This window comes from Typha angustifolia, chromosome 8, assembly GCF_048772165.1.
Source record: "Typha angustifolia cultivar Huaian chromosome 8, ASM4877216v1, whole genome shotgun sequence".
NCBI classification, from domain to species: Eukaryota; Viridiplantae; Streptophyta; class Magnoliopsida; order Poales; family Typhaceae; genus Typha; species Typha angustifolia.
This window is the reverse complement of record NC_133246.1, coordinates 16149755-16170921: the sequence shown is the minus strand read 5'-3', so window position 1 is coordinate 16170921 and position 21167 is coordinate 16149755. Positions and strand designations below refer to the sequence as shown.

General features: G+C 37.6%; 4 protein-coding genes and 2 non-coding genes across 7 annotated transcripts; 4 read left to right on the top strand and 2 right to left on the bottom strand.

Annotated features, from left to right (window-relative positions):
• Positions 1–620: 620 nt before the first annotated feature.
• On the bottom strand, positions 621–4487 carry LOC140764756 (uncharacterized). The gene is made up of 3 exons (XM_073103489.1): positions 4348–4487; positions 3022–3244; positions 621–2935 (listed from the first exon to the last, which is right to left on the bottom strand). The coding sequence occupies exons 2-3, from the start codon at positions 3137–3139 to the stop codon at positions 894–896; spliced, it is 2160 nt and encodes a 719-aa protein (XP_072959590.1). The 5' UTR covers positions 3140–3244; positions 4348–4487; the 3' UTR covers positions 621–893.
• A 1724-nt stretch (positions 4488–6211) lies between these two features.
• On the top strand, positions 6212–10138 carry LOC140764803 (serine/threonine-protein kinase AtPK2/AtPK19-like). Its single transcript, XM_073103578.1, has 7 exons — positions 6212–6369; positions 7423–8356; positions 8487–8569; positions 8660–8780; positions 8872–9045; positions 9430–9537; positions 9648–10138. The coding sequence occupies exons 2-7, from the start codon at positions 7688–7690 to the stop codon at positions 9945–9947; spliced, it is 1455 nt and encodes a 484-aa protein (XP_072959679.1). The 5' UTR covers positions 6212–6369; positions 7423–7687; the 3' UTR covers positions 9948–10138.
• Positions 10139–10619: 481 nt separating this feature from the next.
• LOC140765549 (mannan endo-1,4-beta-mannosidase 6) lies at positions 10620–13229 on the bottom strand. The gene is made up of 6 exons (XM_073104691.1): positions 13057–13229; positions 12681–12960; positions 11975–12169; positions 11570–11692; positions 11268–11479; positions 10620–11168 (listed from the first exon to the last, which is right to left on the bottom strand). Exons 1-6 carry the CDS (start codon positions 13227–13229, stop codon positions 10733–10735), a joined length of 1419 nt encoding a protein of 472 aa, XP_072960792.1. The 3' UTR covers positions 10620–10732.
• Positions 13230–14650: 1421 nt separating this feature from the next.
• Positions 14651–20577, top strand: LOC140765741 (eukaryotic translation initiation factor 2 subunit beta-like). Of its 2 annotated transcripts, none has more exons than XM_073104963.1 (10): positions 14651–14807; positions 15096–15184; positions 15330–15435; positions 15538–15590; positions 15692–15746; positions 15861–15958; positions 16784–16929; positions 18035–18177; positions 19127–19212; positions 20244–20577. In XM_073104963.1, the coding sequence occupies exons 2-10, from the start codon at positions 15140–15142 to the stop codon at positions 20319–20321; spliced, it is 810 nt and encodes a 269-aa protein (XP_072961064.1). In that variant the 5' UTR covers positions 14651–14807; positions 15096–15139; the 3' UTR covers positions 20322–20577. The 2 variants fall into 2 exon arrangements, with proteins under 2 accessions (XP_072961064.1, XP_072961065.1); XM_073104964.1 differs by having other exon boundaries at positions 14673–14807; positions 15035–15184.
• On the top strand, positions 19295–19380 carry LOC140766356 (small nucleolar RNA SNORD34). The gene has a single exon (XR_012105396.1). It is a non-coding gene; the product is annotated as a small nucleolar RNA SNORD34 (small nucleolar RNA).
• LOC140766357 (small nucleolar RNA SNORD34) lies at positions 19761–19844 on the top strand. Its single transcript, XR_012105397.1, has one exon. It is a non-coding gene; the product is annotated as a small nucleolar RNA SNORD34 (small nucleolar RNA).
• Positions 20578–21167: the final 590 nt, after the last annotated feature.

Below are 21167 nucleotides of genomic sequence, written 5' to 3'. Positions count from 1 at the left end.
AATGACGGAGGTGCCCGGAGAAAGCAATTTTGGCATTTAGCGTGGTTTCCGTAATTGTTTGAATGGAATCTCTTTTGGTCCTTTTGGGTTTTGACTGCTCTTTGTGTCTGACTGTCTGGTAGATCTGGAATTTGAATTTTAACTCCCCTGGTTTTAATTTGTGGTTGGGGGTTTGGGTTAGTTATTCTATTTGATTAGGTTATTTATTTATTTATTTATTGGAAAGCAGAGCTTTATTTAGCTGGAGGATGAGAAGGCATCCGCTGAGAGCCGGCTACAGAAGTCCCGGGGCATTGGGTCGTCGGGACCCACCAAAATTAGTCTAGACTTACGTTTACCTCGCTTTGCAGTCTAATTGGCAAAGTGGTTTCCTTCACGAGATACATGCATTACATGATAATTTTAAGAAAGAAAAAAGTCGAGTAGCAGTCTGCACTCTAACAACTAAACCTCGTAGCTTCCACGGATAGCTCGAGAGAGTGTGACTCAATCTCCACTCTGCTAAACCTGTTGACTAGCCTTAGGGGGCCCATCTCTTTGATACAGGAAATTCATGCAATCGGACAATTTGGATACAAAAATAGACTTCAATATTAACTCAAGCAATGCAAGTTGTGATCTGGTATACAAGAGATTGATGAAGTAAATAATGCACTTTGAAGAAATCGAAAACACTAATCGTCAAATTGATCAATCATCACCTAAAAATAAACCATATGTACACTAAACAAACAAAAAGGAAGGCAATACTTGGTGCACACATCTGTACAAGAAATGGACACAAGTCGTAGTGCTTTCAATTTTTGGAGATTGATTACCAAACCCGCTTCTACTGCTGCGATTCCTTGGCTCACATTATCCTACTAGTCTAAGCAAGCAAAAACTCTTCCAAGTCATGTAGACTTCAGCCTTATCTTCTCCAATCCATGATTTAACTCCCGAAGTCCCTTCCTCATCAATCCACTAAGAGGTGCACCAACTCTCCTATCTCTTAGTCTCTTTGGCGAGTCCTCTTCCTCATCCATTCTCATAGAATACAAAGAACTTTCTACTGCTGGATGCTCAAACATGCAGATGCCTTTCCCTTTACTCTCTCTCGCTGATCGTTCCTCATAATGTCTAAGAAAATGTAGTGATGTTGGATCTATGCTATCAAAGTCATCATCAATATCAGAATGTTGATACAGCAGTTCAGTTGCTGAAGAGTAGCCCATTAGTCGATGCAGTCGTTTACCATTTGCCTCATCCATGAAGTTAGACGAAGAGTTCCTTGAGACGTGTAGAGGATGTTCGGTCTCGGTAGAATAGCTGATGCCAAAAGATCCATACTCTTCTGTGTAAGATATTGGATCCCCTCTGGCGAAATCAGTAGAATGTGGAGTAGAAATCTCAGGCCTAGTTGTAGTATTGGTGTTGGCATTGGTCTCAACTGTGCTAGGTGGATGAGCAACCTCGGAAGGTGTTTGAGGACTTGCATGAGTTCTGGCTCTGTAAGAGAACAAAAGAATTTCAGAGCAAGAACCACATTGCAGCTTATGCAATCTTCTCCTTGATATGATAAAATCAGCTGGTAATTGAAGCAACTTCAAGCATCTGTAGCAGATGACAAAAGGGGCACCCCCCAGGATAGGCCGACAGTGGTGCTTTGGTTGCCTTTTCACCTTGGTTTGCAGCTTCTTGCACTCAGTGTCATGTGCCTGAGCCTCATGACAACATGGCTGGTGGCTGTAGCCCATTTGAATCTTCGGTTTCATAGTCTCAAGATGCAGACAAGAATCAATAGGACAAACCCTTAAATGCCCAATCCTGCTGCATAAATTAGTCTTGCAATGCAAACAAATGTCAGAGGCTTCTCCCAGGTTAGGACTGTGAGTGGACCTATACTTCGGAGATGCATTTATACTTGGCCGAAATGCTCTTGGAGGAGGGAAGTTTGAGTTTTGCTTAGTAGGGCTCTCTTGTTTGGCAAGTCTGGAGAGAGCTCTTATTTTTCCTTCTGCAGATTTACCAAATAATTCACCAAGTTCATCTCTCAACTCATCCATCTTCATTAAAATCTTATTCTGAAGGAGTTGAAGAGATCTGATCTTAGTTGATTGGCTTCCTTCTTGATGATTGGGTGAATCCACAGCTAAGCCAGCATTTTCTGGGTCTAACCAGTTCAGTACAGAGTGAAAATCTTCTGAGTCAAATGATATTGCTTTTAAGTTTGAATTGGACTTGCCTGTGATAGCAGAGGCATCTCCCTCACATAATGGTTTTGCCGGAAGCTCTTGAGATTGCAGATGCCTTGCTGCATCAGAATCCATCTCGTTGTCGGGTAGATCATCCTCTCCCGCACTCTTTTCTTTGCTATCAAGTGGATCCTGAGCCTCTTTGTGAATGAAAGTGCCTTCAAACAATTCTTTCGCACCTGTAGTAATAGAAATGTTACAATCCTCATCACCAGTATCTTCCTGGGAGGATGTTCCACAACTTACATCCTTCGACGAAAAATCACTGTTAGTGGAGTCTTGAAGATCTTCAATCATATCACTCTGTTTCATATTCACATCACCTTGATGACTAAGTTCTGGAGATTTGTCCTCCTGGCTATTCCAACCATTATCATCTTGAGCATAAATCTTTTGCAGTTTGCCTTCTGAATTAACTTTGTTTGCTGCCTTATGTATGTCAATCTCAGGATCTCGGGCACTAGTGTCATTTGACCCGAGCTCTAAGGACTGCTTTTTCCAAGTGTTTTCAACACTCAGATCAGAAGCATAAAGATTTGGAGACTTCTCTTGTTCTAAACTGTCATCCAACTCTGAGGACTGGGCATTCAGTTGCTTCTCTGCTGAGGAAAACTCATGAGTTATTGGGCTGTTGTCCAAAATGTCTGCTCGAACTTTTTCTCCTAAGTTCGCCTTTTGTCCATTAGCTGTACGGATCTTAGCTGCAATCAGTAGAAACAAAGCTGTGAGAACTTTATCAGAAACTATTGAAAACCACAGGCAGCCTGAATGATTAGTGGAAATTTACCTCGGAGGATGGTGCCACATGCACCACACTTGTACACGGGAATATTGGCCAATTCAGTAAGAATATTGTGGCATTTTGGGCATTTTACAAGTCGCACTCCAGCGATGGAGCTGGCCATGCTAATCAAAAGGACCAAAGAAAATCAACTCAGGGTTATACAGAAGTTCCGATAGCTCTACACCGACATAATTGAGCTCTTAACCATCTACCCTTCAGATGTTTCCTGCATTACCAAATGTAAAAGAAACATGAATATTAATGGGTAGGATCGAACATATGCTATGTTATGAGGTCATGCTTGTGTATCAAAGGGGAATTAAGGTTTAACTTCCAAAGAGGTTTAACTTCCAAAGCACAAAAAGATAAAAATTGTTGCCACAATTAGCATACAGAGTGACCAGAAGAGATCGAGTTAAAACCCATGAGACTAAGAAAACATATTTTATTCAGTTATCAGGAATATTAAGGCACCAGATATTCTATGTCACATGCATCTAAAAAAGAGAAGTCTTCTATACAAAAGAGATATACCTGAAAAATGCTAAAAACTAGAGCTAAACCAGAGCAGTTAATTAAATAAGAAACCATCTATTTCACAAATCAAGTACATCAAAATCTTCCAGAAAATGAAAGCAGAGCAACTCAATGAACTTAGGCTTGGAATATCAAACATAAATTCTGATTATGTCTTTGATTTTCTTTTTTTTAAAGCTTGTTCCAAAAATTGGGAATTTAAAGATTTTACTGTGATTATCAAGGTCTGGTAATCCAAAGAACCCCAAACAAGTCGGAATACATATAATTAAAGTCCAATGAGGATGGACTTCGCAGTATCCATGTCAATCATGAAATATAAGAACCATACAAATTCCAAGATTAGATAATCAACAATAACACAATAACACCACAACCACATATTTAACAAAAGGAAAACAAAAATAGAAAGTGTGAAATATAGTTATCTTTCAAGTGGGAAAGGATGGGAAGAACAGTAGCTATCTGCCATGATCTATACAACAAATTAAGCCAACCTAAACAAAGAAAGGTATCAATACCACCAAATATTTGTGACCAACCTGGTGAAAATCTAAGAAAAGAGCATCACTTGATCTAATTTTGTTTCTTCCCCACACCCCAATTTCTCAATACATGCAATATTCGAGCCAATAAAAAGTTATGCCAGGACAATCGAAGTAACCCAAACAAACCCTAAACCATATATAGGAGAGAAGAAGCTTAAGTATTTCAAGCGAACCCAGGGAAACTGGAACCAGAACCCAAATCCCTAAACACATCAAATTCACAGGGGGGAAATAAAAGAGATACCTTGACGGCAGATTCTTGGGTTAGCTTCTTCTTCTCTCTTCTTCTTCTCTCTTCTTCTTCCTTTTCCTTTTCCTTTTCCTTTTCCTCCTGTTGGGAAGTGGAGAGTGTGAAACGCGCAAAAGAGGTAGAATTTAGACGGAGTGAAGGAAAGATATAATTATAGAGGAAAGACGGTGGGCTGACCATTTCCTTGCTTTGACTTCTGGAAGCAACCGTGTTGATTCAAAAGTCCACGCCGTGTTTATAGTCTGTGGCGTCTGATGATCCTTATCGGGGTCCACTGTCCCGTGTGGGACGCCCGTTGCAGGCGCATAGTAACACGTGTACTGTACTATCCACATATCGGGTCGGATCTCTATGGAATCCTTACGAAAGCTATAATTCATATTTTGATTCATATTTTTAATTTAAATAAAATTATTAGATCGATAGCAAAATTAAAAAATATATCCTAACTAAACCTAACTAAATAGATATTATAATTTTTAAATAGAGAATCAGATCTTAAATAAATATTAATGAAATTTTAAACTAATTATGATATTTTATTTGACATAATTAATAAAAAAATTAAGAGTTTTATAAAACATAATTCTTTTTTTATGTCAAATACATATAAAATTGGATAAATTAATTTCTATAAATAATATACAACACAACATTAGTAACAATATCAATATTTATTATTTAAATAAGAAAACTAAAAATAATAAATTATTAAAAAAATATGCAGGTAAACAGATATCCGATATTCGTATTCGAATCTAAAATTTATATCTCACCCATATTTGAATTCGTATCCAAATTTTTTTTTATATCCTATTCATATCGAATCAGATAAATCCTTTTTATTCGAATCGAGCTGGATAGCAGGTAGGATAGATGTTCATTGGATCTATTTTCAGTTCGTTACATGCCTCAATAAATTCCTTATAGTAAATTCTTTTATTAATAATTTTTGAACCTGTACACTATATATGGAGTAAACAAAGGTGCCAACTGCAACTATCATTGAACACTTATAAATATGCAGTTAATATCACTCAACGCATTAAAGTTCTCTCAACCATTTTTCTCCTTGAACAGTCCAAGGACACTGAAATTTATAGATGGTCAAAGTTGGATTCAAGATTCAGAGGTGGACCAATTCAATCATAAAATATATAATTATAAATTACATAAGTCATAACTGGCTAAGTAATGTATTGTAGTACTATTCCTTCAGCAAGTATATATATATATATATATTATACTCTAAAGAGAAAATAAAATGAAATTTCCAATCTATACATCTGCCTCGGATTGCTACTTGATTTCAGAACACGGCGTCAGTTCTCTTTATTTCAACGAGTCAGCCGACTCTTGCACATAAAATATAAAAAAATATATATTAGAAATGTCTAGTTATCATAATTATTATGACCGTGATGACTTTATTAATACAAACCCATAAATGCTAATTTATAATTTCCCCTGTATTAATAATATATATAGAGAGATGCGCTCAATCATATTATTCCCATTTTACTTCAGATAAGATTATCGATTTATTATTATTATTATTATTATTATTATTATACTTCAGATAAGATGTAACGCTAGGAAGGACATCTGGACATGCCAATCTAAACTTATTATAATAACATCACGAACCACCAAAATAACACGCCTCCTAGACTCCTAGTCCTAGCGTAACGTCACACGGCTCCCTCGCGCGTAGAAGAAACACGTAAGAAATATATGAGCCGTCCAAATCCATCGGACGGCTCATATTTATCCATCATCTTTTATTCGGGCGCCAACCCAACTTGAGTATTGAGGCATATTCCCATCTCCCGAAATTAAACTGACGGAGGCGTCGCGAAGCAACCAATATGGTAGCGCCACGTGTCGATTAGATGGAGATGGGAATCCGATGGCCGCGAGGTCCTTTTTGGGTATAAGAGCAAAGGGGGGAGCGACTGAGGGAGATCGCCGAGTAATCGACCGGTTCCGCTATTTTAATTGCCGCTTCCTCCCAAGGTGAGATCTTTCCCATTCTCTTCCCGATCTTTGATTTTCTGATGGGGTGTGATTTCTAGGGTTAAGGTTTGGTTCTCAGATCGGGATCTCGTTGCCTTCAAGTTGGTCTCTTTTTTGTTAACTATGTGATCTATACGTTGTTCTTGTTTGATCTGTAGATCTTTTCTTTTTTGATAAGTTTGTCTCTTTCAATAAAAAAAATCGTATGCGAACGATCTGTTTAAAAAAGATGCCTCTTTTGATTCTAAATTGCTCATCTTGGAATTTTCTTATGGATCAGTGGAAATTATATTTGGTGCGAAATTTTGGGCTCTTTTTTAAGTACGGTGACGCTATCTTTTGTTTCAATTTCCTTACAAAAGTGCTTTTTTTTTCAAAGTTTAAATGATAGAGCTTGTATGGGTATCTCTATAATTAAAGGGGAATTTTTGGTTCTTGGGGTTGAATTGTTGCCAAGTGATTTAGACGTTCGATGTTATTGATGGACTAATTGAGTAAGATAGGGAACTAATTCTGGTAGTAGAAAATGTTTGGAATATGTGCCTTCTAGAAATTTTGAATAATTAAGATAAAAGAAGCTAGTGTCAATTATTGCCTAGATGGTCTTTCACTAATTTTGCGGCGTTCACTAAACCGTGGACAAAAGTCAAATGCAAATCATACGTGCCAATTAGTTATCCTGCAAATTTATTTGTATTTTCATAGTATCTTATATTTTTTTTCCCTTCTTCTTTGTTCGTCAATATCTTGTTCCCTTCGGGTTGTATTTTCACTGGTATTGTGCTTGCATGCACAACTATGTTAAATTTTTAATCATGTTCAATCATTCACATTGCCAGTTCACATGGTTTTCATGCTTCACGAATTGAAAGTAGGATCATAAAAAATCCGGGAATGTCAGCATAAAATTTGATAGAATAATTATGAAGAGTATACTAAGTATATCTGTATAAGAAATTTTAAGCCTTCCATCTCTTTCTCTGACGTAGGAGCATTCTATATGATTTCCTGATCTCATCCAAGGTGCTGACGAGTCTTTTTCTTGGTTTACAGGTCAAGACTGCCTGATCTTCATGAGTTCAAGAAGTACTGTGGCATTTGCTGTTTCCTGTTTAGTGGGAAACAAGGGCAGCTTCTGGATTTTGGTTTGCTCACTACCTGGATTCCTGGGAGCTCTCATTGTGTATGTGAATTTCCAGTTGTTCAAAGCCATTGTAAGGAGCCCATCTGCTGTCCTGGGAACTTGTGGAGGGAGCCAGATTTAGACGGAACATTAAACCTTCGCAGCATAAATTTAATCTGAATTTCATCCTGAGTGATGGTCTCTTCTCAGATATCTACTCTGACAACAGCCCATGCCCGCAAGCCCTTCACAAGACAGATTCTTCTCCCCATGGGTCCCCCAGATGTTGTTACTTCTGAGAATTTGGAGTTTGACTTTTCTGATGTTTTTGGTCCTTCCCCGGTTCAACCATCAATTGAAGTGAACATTATGGCTTCTGCTAGTTCGACACCTGCAGCAGATTCAGATGAGAAAGTTTTCAGTGACCCAGTGGTCATTCTTAAGCGATCACATTCCCTGGTGGGACCGATGGCTTGTGTTAGTCAGTCATTGCAGCTCAGCAAGCAGCTCAGCAAGCTAACGTTACATGAAACTGAGACTTCACTTGAACTTGTGGAGAGTCAATGTGAAGATGGAGAAAAAGATATAGAGGCATGTATGCACAATGATGAAAAGCTTGACAAGAAATCTGAGAGTGAGGGCGTAGGACTTGATGACTTTGAAGTTATGAAGCTTGTTGGGCAAGGGGCATTTGGAAAAGTTTTCCAGGTGAGGAAGAAAGGCACTTCAGATATATATGCAATGAAGGTTATGAGGAAGGATAAGATAATGGAAAAGAATCATGCTGAATACATGAAAGCTGAGAGAGATATATTGACAAAAGTGGACCATCCTTTCATAGTCCAGATGCGATATTCTTTCCAGGTATGACCTATGTCTTTATGTTTTTACGTCTATATGCCTAAATAGTATAGGCATACATATTTACATATACACACACACATCTGTGTGCATGTGTCTGTATGAAAGTGATTCCTCTTACTTTATCACTCAGACAAAGTATCGACTGTATCTCGTCCTGGATTTTATAAATGGGGGACACCTGTTTTTCCAGCTATATCATCATGGTTTATTCAGGTAAGCATGAATTTTTGTTTTCAGTTATTTCAATTTGTATGGATTATGAAGTAAAATTGTTCCTTCTTTAATTATTGCAATCTCTGACAGAGAGGATCTTGCTCGCATATATACGGCTGAAATAGTATCTGCAGTATCACACCTTCATGCAAATGGCATTATGCATAGGGATCTTAAGCCCGAGAATATCCTTCTCGATCCTGCTGGACATGTAAGAAACTATTACTGCCATGGCTTGTCTGCCTACCTTAATCCAAAACTGTTGTTTAATGTACTTATATTTTCTTCTTGTGGTTAACCAGGCAATGCTGACGGACTTTGGCCTGGCGAAGGAGTTTGATGAAAATACTAGATCAAACTCCATGTGTGGAACTATTGAATACATGGCTCCTGAAATTGTTCTTGGAAAAGGCCACGATAAGGCTGCAGACTGGTGGAGTGTAGGAATCCTGTTGTTTGAAATGCTTACTGGCAAGGTGAGTCTTTTTTCCCCTTTTCTTATTTTACTTCCGAGAAGCCTAGGTGGATTTCATTCAAATCATGCATATAAGCAGAGTTTTGAGTTGTAGCGGTGTGTCTGCCACACCAGTCAGGTAGAAAGATGGCTTATGTCTTGAACTTATAAATATTTGTTTGGAGGGAGGAATAAATGCATTTTGTTAGACTTGAGATCATCTTGATAAGAAGTTCTTAGGTCTATTAGATATAAGTAACTTTAGTAGCCTTCAGGTTAAATTACTGTTAGATGAAACCTGCAAAAATGGTTTTGCACAGCAAAGTAACAAGTATAATTTATATTTTTCTGTAAATATGTTGTCAATAATTGTACGCCAAATTGTATCTTCATTATATTATTGCAGCCACCATTTCTTGGCGGCAACAAAGAGAAAGTTCAACAGAAAATAGTGAAGGGAAAGATGAAGCTGCCAGCATTTTTGTCCAGCGAAGCTCATTCTCTCTTGAAAGGCGTAAGTCTTTCTGAACCTTAAACCATTTTTCACGCCATGCTTCATAAGTATTTCTCATGATCTGTATCACCATAACGAAAATGCTTGGTCTTCTCTTCTCGCTTTGGCAGTTGCTCCACAAAGAAGCTAGCAAGCGGTTGGGTAGTGGAGTTGGTGGAAGCAATGAAATTAAGAATCATAAATGGTTCAAATCAATTAACTGGAGGAAACTAGAGGCCAGGGAAATCCAGCCAAGCTTCCGGCCTAATGTGGCTGGCAAGAACTGCATTGCCAATTTTGATGAGCGCTGGACCAGCATGCCATTGTTGGATTCTCCAGTTGCTAGCCCAGTTGCTGGAGACAATAATTTTGCCGGATTCACTTATGTAAGGCCTGCTCCATTTCTTCAGAAGCCTAGTCCTCTAAGCTGAAATTTGGAGTGGCGTTTGCAGGGAAGATCCTCCGAGAGATTTAAATGCTCAATCTTTGAACCCAGTCAACAATTTGACTATAATCTTTTAATGGTTTTATTGTAACTGTTGATATCTGATGAATGAGTGCTAATAGCACTCGGAGAATGCTATCTTTTTTTTTATAAGAAAAACTTTTACATCTTGTACTATTCTTTTCATGTTAGTGTGGACATGAACTATGCTACGATATGACCAAAAGTCTAGTGGTGCTTTGCATTCGAAGGAAAATATTATTCAGGGACTGTGAAAAGAAAGACCAAATGCAATTGCTGAAACTTATCCTTTCCCTCTTTTGTGAGCAAGTATGAAAAGGTCCTGATGAGTGTAGGAAGAGTTTAGTTTAAAAAAAATTCAAAGTTTTTCTCAAAAGAAAACTGGTCTCGGCTTTAAATTGATATTATTGGATAAAAGTTGCGATCACTTAATTGCAATTCGACCACGAAGTCAAGTTTCTTTGTTTGGTTGCAGCAAATAGGCATTGTTTTAAAAGAGGACGGTACAAGAAAGTGGATTACTACCTCACTTTCCAACAGTCCACTTTTCTAAATTCGCTCCTTTTTTTCTTTTTTCTCACTCTGCCTCCCGCTACTCCTACTTCCTGAGAAGTCACACAGCACTGGGGCAAGAAAGAGAGAGAATATCCAATATGTTTCTTATGTATAATAATAGAGTTTTACATGTATTCCTCACCAGTACATAGTTATGTTTATATCCAACTTCTTAGTATGAACATGAGATCACCTTTACGCCTCATCATCGGCGACAAAAGAGTACTTCACTCTGTTCCTCTTCCTGCAGCTCCAACGGCAATGCCAACCACACCTGGAGTTGAACATCTGAAGCCTCCGGGATTGCAGTGAAACGATATCAGCAGTAGTAGGAGACTTTGGAAGAATCACAGCATATCCATCGTCCATATACTCAGTTCCCTCAGGGAAGAGCTGCCACAGAAGGCATCCACCCGCACTTCCTCCGCTCCTCGTCGAATTCAACAGCGTCTTGTACACCGTATCGATGAATGCATCTCTAAATGTAATGGTGAAGTTGTCATCCTTCGTCGACAGGCCAAACTCCCCGAACACGACCGGCATTCCTAGCATGTCCTCCGCGTCGTCGATGTGGTTTTGCATCCAACTCTTGGTGAATTGGAGGTGCGCTGTCGATATCGATTTCGACAACCTTGTTGGTGATATTATTGCAAGATGGGAAATAGTTCAGTTACGCAAATGCATGTCCTGTTTGATAAGAAATGAGTATTGAGAGATATGATGAACTGACCAAGAATCCGGGTAGATGTGAGCCGAGGCGAAATCTATGCCGAAGGCACGATGGTTCCTAATGAAATCGGTTCCCACTTGCCCTGCATAAGCGTTAGGATTGAGCTGCAACCGGTCGGGAGTCGAGAGACCGTAGAATCCCTCGGTTCCGGTCCCTAGTAGGTGATTTGGATCAATGGACTTCACATAAAATGCCATCTCTTGAATCCATGCCTAAAGACGTAAATCAAAATTTAGTCCAAGAGGAATTTTTTCATAGAAAAAGTCTACTGAGAGCACCACCACTTGCATAGCTCGAAATACCTGCAACTTGTCACCGGAGGGATCTGAGAGGCATTGCGGTTCATTCATTAGCTCCCATGCGAAAATTGTAGGGTCATCTTTGTAGGTAATGTTTGTAAATGTATCGACTCTGGTGAGTATGGCCTGGTTTAAATTCAACAAATAAACAATGCAGGAGAGATGATCAGATGACAGATATATGAGACTAATTAATTAGCATATAAAAAGATTACTTATGACCATAATACAACAAAATGAATTCAAACTGCCTAGAATCCTATGTGAGGAAAGTTCTAACTTTATTCAAGAATCCTATGCTGGTAATTCAACAAAGTCATAGTCAATTTCGATCACTGAGGCCTGCTAATCTACTGAAAACATTGTCATTTACAGCATACTTTATCCAAAGAAGAATTTTTTTTTTACCTTGACATTAGCTTTGTAGTAGCCTTTGATTGTAGGGTCGGAAAAGAAATCGTCGTCGGAGGTTAAGTTTAGGCCGGCTGCTTTACCCCATTTCACATACTGCGACTTTCCTCCGTATCCCTCCCAATTGTTTGTTAATGGCAGTATAAGCCTAATCTTGTATTTTCTTGCTTCATTCACCACAAAGTCTAGTGCCTGAAAGGAACAAGAGAAACATTTCAAAAATAAGAAAAGAGAATCAAGAGAGGTTAAATAAGAAGATATATGTCGTATAAGTCTGAAATGTTTGAATAGGATGGAAGAATATTAATTATTGGTGATGAGAAAATGACATTTTGCTCAGAAGATCAATATGTTGATTCAGATCCAGATTTTTTTTTTTGTGTTTAATCCAATGAGGGTCACACAAGCACTTCTCACTTCTAGCTGCTTACTGCTTCCTTAGGAGTAGTTAATGGCCTTCTCTTTCACTTTGTATATACAGCTAGCAATATCTATCACGAGACAACTTCTATTAAATGGTTTTCTTGACCTGGTAATGTTAAACAAAACCTGGAGGGTAGTAGGACTTGTGCTAATGCAAATAAATACACATGAAGTTCTGTTCTAGCATCGAAATATAGTTAATTAGCACACTACTGAATTCGAACTAGAAAGTTATATATGTATATGTTAACATGTCACGCATACTGGGAGGAAGTTTTACCTTGAAGACTTCCTCATCGTAGACTGATGGAGATTTTTGCAGAGCTCTCCAACCTCCATCACTGAAGGCCCAGGTCCTGCCGACGGTTAATCCAACCGATGACGCTTGGCGAAACACATCGCTTACCTTCCCCCTCGTCGACTGATCGACAGCAAGGGTCATCAACCAATAGGTGTTAAATCCATTAACATAGAAAGGTTGGCCTCCAACCACAAATTGGTTCCCATTCCTCTTGACCATTGCCCACTCTTCGTCGCCATTTCCTCCCATATCATTCTTCCTAAGCAATTCTCACCACAAAACAAACAAAAAACATCGACAATTATCAAGAACTAGCTATGTTGATAAAACGAGAATTAGGGAACAAGGATAGTACCGATAGTCATATTTTTCAAGAGGTAACAGATTAGAAGTCTCCACCATTTCAGAACTTCTATCGAGACCACTGAGATAAGCATTTGATCCACCCAAAAGAGTTGTCACTAAGAGGAAAATTTGAACCGTGAAATGGAGGGAAATGATAACTGGCTTCTCCTTTCTAATTGTCATACTATTCTAATCAATATACCAAATCCTTTCAGGATATGAGTGCTATTTATACTTCTTTAGAGGGACAAGGATGACACTTTCTGTGAAGAGAAGGCTTGTGTCCTTAGCTTGGAAGCAAGACAATGCTTGTAACTTGTAATCTTACACTCACACTTAATTTATTGAAAAGGTTTAAGTGAAGAAATATGACATGAAGCTATGTGGATTAATGACTTCCACTACAAAATAAGACTGTCCTACGTGGCCGCCTCTTTTTTCTCCCTGAAAGGGCCATAATTCTTCTTAGGGACCACCATATAGGAGCTAATATTGCCTCCCTTTTACGTAGCAGCGCCCTTCTTTGGGTGAACATGATCCAATTACCAATTAAGAAGTACATACATACATACATACATACAAATATATATATATTTGGAAAAAGTAATAGTAGTTGGAAGTCCTTACAGCACCAAGTTTAGATAATTGGAGTCTTTAGATCACTCTCTTTGAATGAACACATAGAAAAGAGAACTTATACATCTAAGCAACCTATATTTAGTGCGCAAGCTCTTCTAAGGAGTTTGCCTCATAGCAGTGTATGCAAGCAGAATATAAATGAAAAACCAACTAATTATTAGAAAAAAAAACATTTTTTGGCTCTTGAAATGAGTGATAAGTACACATGTGGTCCACCTCCCTGGTCAAGCCAATATATTCTAAGGCCAACATAGAAGAAACAAAATACTTTAATTTAATTTGAATGCTATCCCCTAATTTCTGGTACTAGTTTGAGTGAGGAGTAGGATAGAATTTCTCATCAAATACCCTTACAAGTCACTCTTGTACTTGCTATTATTTCTTCTAAGTGATCTCTACTCTTAACCAGAGCACACCCTATCAATTCCACGCATCCACCAAACACAGGAAAAAGAAAGTTGGAAACTTTAGTTTATACCTGCAGATAGGCAGCAACCACTCCGGCCAACAGTTAGGAAGAGCCATGCAGAAGTCAACGTTCTTCTTTCTACTGGTTAGGCAGAAGAAGAAGAAGAAGAAGAAGAAGAAGAAGAAGAAGAAGAAGAATTGAAATGGAGATGGGTTCCAAGTTTCCAACTGAATGCCAAGTGCACCTCATACGTGTAAGCATGGAGGAGGAGCCGACGTCCATGCAGAAGGTTAGACAAAAAAAAAGAAAGGACATCAAAAGATTTTGGACGCAATCTGGGACCCAGAAGTCAATTCGTTGAACAGTTTTGTCTGCTTCTTATCTGGGATTGGCTCGGGCTCAGCTCCCATGAAGCCCAAACAGGCTTGTTCTAAGTCTCAATAAGAGCCCATCGGAGGTGGAGGTGGGCTGGAGAGAGAGCCGAGGATAATTAAAAGTATAGACAGTTGGCCCGACCCAGAGCGTCTTGTGACCTTAACCCTTGTTACCCTTTTCCCTAGCCTATATAAAGGCCGCCGAAGTTGCTATAAGCACTGCCTCTCTCTCTTTCTGAAAACCTATCGCTCTTCGGGAAACTCCATCCGTCGATAGAATCTGGATAGCGTTTTGGTTCGGTGGATTCGCGATCCGTTGAGGACTTTTAACTTCTTAAGGTATTCACGGTCTCTTGTCTTCGATTCGCATGTATCGGGTGCGGGGGCTCGATTTTAGATGATTTCTCCTTTTTCCGCTCGGTAAAATGAGCTCAATGTTAGCCGATCTTGCTCGAGATTTAGGGTTTTCTGTTTTCCATTTTTTGTAGAAAGATGTAGGGTTTTTCTTGAATCGGATGCGTCTTGTTTTCTTAAACCTAGGTTTTGTTGATTCCTTTGTTTCATAGGAGCTTTCTAGAGAAGAAGAGGAAATGCTCAGGGACTCCTCTGTCATTTTTTTTTCTTTAGGGCTTGAGTGTTGTTGTTTCTGAGAGTTCAAAGAGGTTTCCAATATGGCGGAAGAGAATCCATCTGAGATGAAAGAGGAGGTGCCGGAGGTGAGATTTCTCTAGCCCATAGTAGTTGATTCCTTGTTCTGTCTAATAATTTTTTCTTGTCTTTTTAATATGAGTTTCAGTATTTGTAAAACTGAAAGCCAGATTCATGCTCATGTTTTCTTTTTCTGTTGTCATTATTATGTAGCTAGCACCGTTTGATCCCACGAAGAAGAAGAAAAAGAAGAAGGTGGTAATTCAAGAACCAGCAGATGAGCTGGATAAACTTGCAGAAAAAACTGAAAATTTAACAGGTGTTTTTTCCACTGTTTAGCATGCTCTTATCATCCTTCTTAGATAATGTCTTTTCTTCTCATCTGTACTTTGAAGCTTGACACATGCTTATGTTCGCCCAGTTGCTGAGTCGGAACCAAGTTTTGTTGGCCTGAAAAAGAAGAAGAAGAAGCCGGTTGTTTGACATGCCTAATAGCTGATTAAGAAAGCATTTTTCTACTTACTATTGGCAAGATCGCAAGAGGATGCTTACTTTCTCTACTTATATCGTCTCAGGTGGAAACTGACTTCCTTAATGATGAAAATGGTGATGCTGGAGAAGATGTCAATGGTAAGTAGCCTTGCGTTCATCTGTGAAAATGCATCTTCCTAAGTTTGTGGTGTTATGAGGCTTCTCTTGTATCTTCGTAACATCACTATTACTGGTAAATGTTTTGTACTTTAGATGAACAAATTCGTGAAGATGAGGAAGGAGAGGGCATTGTGCTGGGTGGTGCTCAATACCCTTGGGAAGGAACTGATCGAGATTATAAGTATGAAGAGGTATCTTATTATTCTTATACTGTGCCTTTGTTGCATGTAATCTTCTGGTACTTCATGTCATTATTTTCTGAGGAGGCCGTTAATGAGCTTTAAGTGAGACTCTATTTTCACATCTCTTTTTTCCCATTGACAACTTTTGGAGTATCTATGTGATTTTGTGCTATGTTCTTATTTAAATTATATTCATGCTCGCATTTTAGAAGTCAAATAGCTGTGACAGATTAGCAGTGAAGTTGATTGGTGTATCTGGCCAAAAAGCAAGTGAAATTGTTGAGTGAGCCCAACAGTGCAGTGGTATAAGATGATAGTTTGGAGTAACATAAGATGTTGATATGTAAGGAAGAGTTATGTGGGATGTTTATAGGTACAGACTTGTTGGAACACACCAATCCAATCAAATACATTTTGTACATGATTGGCCCTATATTAATCAGCAGAGAAATGAATCAATCCAATTGAAAACTGTTTGGTTCTGTTTGCACCCATCATACGAGATGTGGGATAGTGAACATACACTCATATATAAGCAAGTAAGGCACCATTGCATGTTTTATTAATATCATGTCTTTCCAGTTGACAAGTGATTCTGAATTTAGTAGGAGAAACCACTAATCATCTTGTTTGTCACATTCTGTTCGAATGAGTAATCTGTCATTCAAATAACATTATCTGTCTTTCATGCTTCTTAGTGCATCTTTGAAGCTACAGAAGTTAATTGAATTTTGTATTTTGAATCTTCCTATTCCTCATGAACTTTTTTTGTGAGAGACCATAACTTCTTTCTAGTCATGTAAATTCATTATTTTTCTCTTTTCTTCAAATCAGCTACTTGGCAGAGTTTTCAACATATTACGGGAGAATAATCCAGATCTTGCTGGAGATAGGCGTCGGACAGTTATGAGGCCTCCTCAAGTTCTTCGAGAAGGAACAAAGAAGACAGTGTTTGTGAATTTTATGGACCTATGCAAAACGTATGTATCAGTGCTCTTACGGATTTTTATCTTTCACTTAGATACTTTACCTTTCTTTTGGACATGTTTTAATTGCAGCGATATGCTGCTGGCCGTATATGGTCTGCCTCTGCTGATCACATGCATATCTTCCTGCATGTGCATTTAATAACTAGAAGTTACCCTGTTTGCGTCTCTAACATGCTTCCGAGTAAGATTATGGTGATTGGTTGTTAATATTTTCTTGGGGTGTCAACTTATCATATTTGTTGGAAATATTACTTGTTGCTTTACTTAAGTAATCACATGAATGAAATTTGAAAGTATACTATTGTGGATTAGATTGTGATGAAGATGATTCTCCATTACCCCATTTATGATATAGATCATATAACTATATTTATTGATTATTTTATTGTTGGCGAAATATTCAATATATTGTGTAAGCACTATCTTTTGGATTAATTATAAAAAACATACATCCCTTGAATTATTTAGTTGTATCACTAAGCTCCCTTTGTTTGAATTTTTCTTAGAAAAAATGTTAAAAAAATGCCCTTGCTTTCTCTTCCCCTGTCAAAAGTAGATTTTGAATGAATTATAGAGGATCAATTTAAAGTTTAATATTTAGATAAGTCGTTATAGGGATTACTAGGAGAATATAGAAGGATGTGGAAGGAAGTCAAGGGTGCTTTTGTTCATCTATTAAGTTAGTCAAATTTTTAAGATTATTTATATCAAAATTTCTAATGAAATATTGTGGGAGGGGCGATACATTTAAATAGTTTTGAGAGCATATCTCTTAACCCTTTTCTTAAGGGGGTGAAAGTGATACAGAGCAATAATTGAAGGGGTCAAGATATAGCTTTATTGTTATACCATATATGTGGTCGCATAGCATAATTGAAGGGGACAAGATATAGCTTTATTATTATACCCTATTTGTGGTTGCATAACATATGCGCTGTGTGGTGGCTTGACTGCCCACATAACATAGGTGCTTTTTGCGACATTGTTTTTGAACATTTGAATTTTGATGGCTGTGCTTGCTTTGTATTGTATCCACATTTTAAAATTGTGATTTGATTGCTTATAAACGAGTACTGAAGAGATTTTTGGTCTTCAGGATGCATAGGCAACCCGAGCATGTTATGACTTTTCTGCTTGCTGAAATGGGAACAAGTGGATCTCTTGATGGGCAGCAAAGGTTGGTTGTTAAGGGAAGATTTGCTCCAAAAAATTTTGAGGGTATCCTTAGAAGATACGTCAGTAAGTTTGCTTTCTGTCAACACTCTGATTTTATGCTTTGTGCTTTTCTTATTCTGGATGAGTGCAAAGAGAAATTACTACTTACTTGTTAAGCTTGTTATTGGCAGAATTAACTTGCATATATTAGTGCCAATTAAAGATAATGATGTTTAGTACTCTATCATGGAGTCAATTAACTTGTCGTTTTCAGCTGAAACTAGAATGTCTACGATCAAAACTGACTGAAGCTATCTAAAGGCCTAAACTAACCAAATCTTGCCTGAATTTGAGGCTGTCCAACTGAGCAAAATCAGCCGGAGCTTGACATTTTCTCACAAATTGAGGAAGTCACTTGTTCTTAGCGTCATATGTGGCTACTATTTTTAATAGTAATGGTCTTATATGAACTTATCAGATATACATGCTCTTCAGGCTTGTATATCTTTTGATCTGAAAAGTAAAGAGTGGCATATATATAACATTTCAAGTAGCTTGACAAGCTCTTGTAAGAAATAAAAGCGGAAGGCTTATTTTTATCAACCTATGGAACTCTGACATCATCTGTAATTAGTGCTCACTGCTGCACTACTGGCTGACGAGTTTTTAAAGGTTAAAGTTAATGATGTACGAGATAAATTGACGGGTGGTTCCAATATTATGTAAAATGATATCTAGTGATTAATCTTTTGAATTTTGTGAAGTCTTGGACTCTATATTCTGTGAAGCCTTGTTATGTGACTTATTTGACCATATTTCTGTACTCAATATAAGCCCATGAAAGTTAATTCAGTCACCACGGATGGCAAAGAATCTCATGATATTAGGATAAATCATTATGCAAATTTTCTAATGTTTATCCTGTTAGGCCTTGATGCTTTTGCTTTTCTTATTTGCAACTTGTGGAAAGTTTTGATTCTCCAAAAGTGATGGACCATCTTTAACATCTGTTTTTACCATGGTGTCTTATCAGATGAATATGTCATATGCAATGGCTGCAAAAGTCCAGATACAATACTTTCCAAGGAAAATCGTTTGTTCTTCCTCCGCTGTGAACAGGTAATATATTGAACTTTCTGTTGTTCTCTTGGTGTAGAAGTTCAATAGTTTTTACCTCACTTCACTGTTACTTTTCATCTGAGAAGGCCTATGATGATGATAAAATACATATTGCCTACATTGTTTGATGCATATATGTGAAAAGAATTACTATTTTCTGAGGCCTTCTTATAGAGATCCAAAGGCACAAAACCCAAATTCTGTAGTATGCTTCTTTTCTCTATTTTTTCCCTCTTTGTTCTTGTTCTGTTTAGATTATGAGGTGTGTCAGAGTTCAAATGATGGCCAGGGTATTATGATCTTTCATTGCATTGAGTTCTTCGTTTTAAATGATCCTCTTCTAGTTGACATTTAAAAACTTTGGTATAGTTCTGTTAGAAACTTGGATTGGATCCTTGAGATATATGCCAGTGCTTTATTTTTTATTTCTATTTATACATGTTTTGAAGCTTAACTTTTACTTGGCACATGCATCTGTTTCACTGGGGAGGACTTTTGTTTTTTCAGCTCATCACAGAGTGTTTATTCTTTCTTATTCTTCAGAAGTACAGGCCTATGATGAACAGCAGAATTATTGCCTACATTGGTTGACTATTTATTGTGATAAGGATCTGCAGTTTTCTGAGGCCATAAGGCTATAGCTTAGCATTTGTTCTTTATATTGTTTCTCCTATTTTCCAAATCTATGATGAATTGCAGTATCATCGCCTACGTAGTCTTAAAAATTTATTGCGCTAGTTATTTATTCTTACATTCTTGTTTCTGAATACTGTGAAGAAATGCTGCTCAGATGTTGGCCCTCCTTTTGTTCTATCTTAAGCATTCAGCATCCCTTATCTCCCTTAGTCTGGCATTTACATTTCTCTTACATATTTACTCTTTAAGATGATTGATTGTGTATTCTTCTCCAAAACTGAAGAGGATGATGCTGTTCTCTTCTTTTGTGATTTTTTTTTGTTGCTGCTATTTCTTGGGCTTGTAATTCTTTTTTGTTCTCTGTGGTTATTTAGTTTTTTTCTTCCCTCATTCAGTGTGGCTCTGCACGATCTGTTGCACCGATTAAGGCTGGATTTGTTGCACGTGTTGGGCGTCGTAAGGCAGGAACATAATTTGTAATCTGCCTATCAAATATTGATCCTCTCCAACCATCTAGAAGAAATGCAAATGTTCTTACCCTCTTGTTTTTGCATTTGAGCTTGTTTATGGTTTTATTGTTGAGTTCTGTTGTAGCCCAACTTTAAGGAGATTTTTGTCATATTTTGCAAACTTACCATTTCAAGTAATTCGTATAGTATGGCATGTAAGAATGGTTACTCATGGTTATTCAATGATAAAGGTGGATAAGAAACTTAATTTTGTCCTGTATTTCCGTTTTGTAACCATGCTGGTGATTGATGAGAAATGATTGGGAATTGAATATGAATCATCATTACACCAATTATTATTCCTATTTGATGCACAGAATGATGGTAGTACATGGAATCTAGGCTTTATCTTGTGGTTGGGTGTAAATTATTCTATCCGTGAAGCAGTATGAATTTTTAAAATAGGGTATGAGGAAGAAAACAAGCAAATTATATTAAAAAAAAAATCCACCTTCCAACCCCCAATTAAATTGTTGATATACTTACAGACTTGAATTGATATTTCTTCTCTTTTGGGAAACGAAATTTAATTCATTCGATTCGTTCTATATATATGTTGAGTTGTGTTCATGCTACTTTTCTAGAAAAGAATTCTATTTTTTACCATAGGATGCATATTCCCCTTGTGATCCATAAAAAAGGATCATCTTAAAGTTCTGAGAAAAGAAATTACTTTGCTTGTGCACCTTAGAAATGTTATTTTTTTTTCTGATTAATTTCTCTTCTGAGAGACTTTTATACTGCCAAAAGTCTTCGATAATACTGCCCATATTCTATGAGTTATTCTGCTGCAGAACTTGAACTATCTTA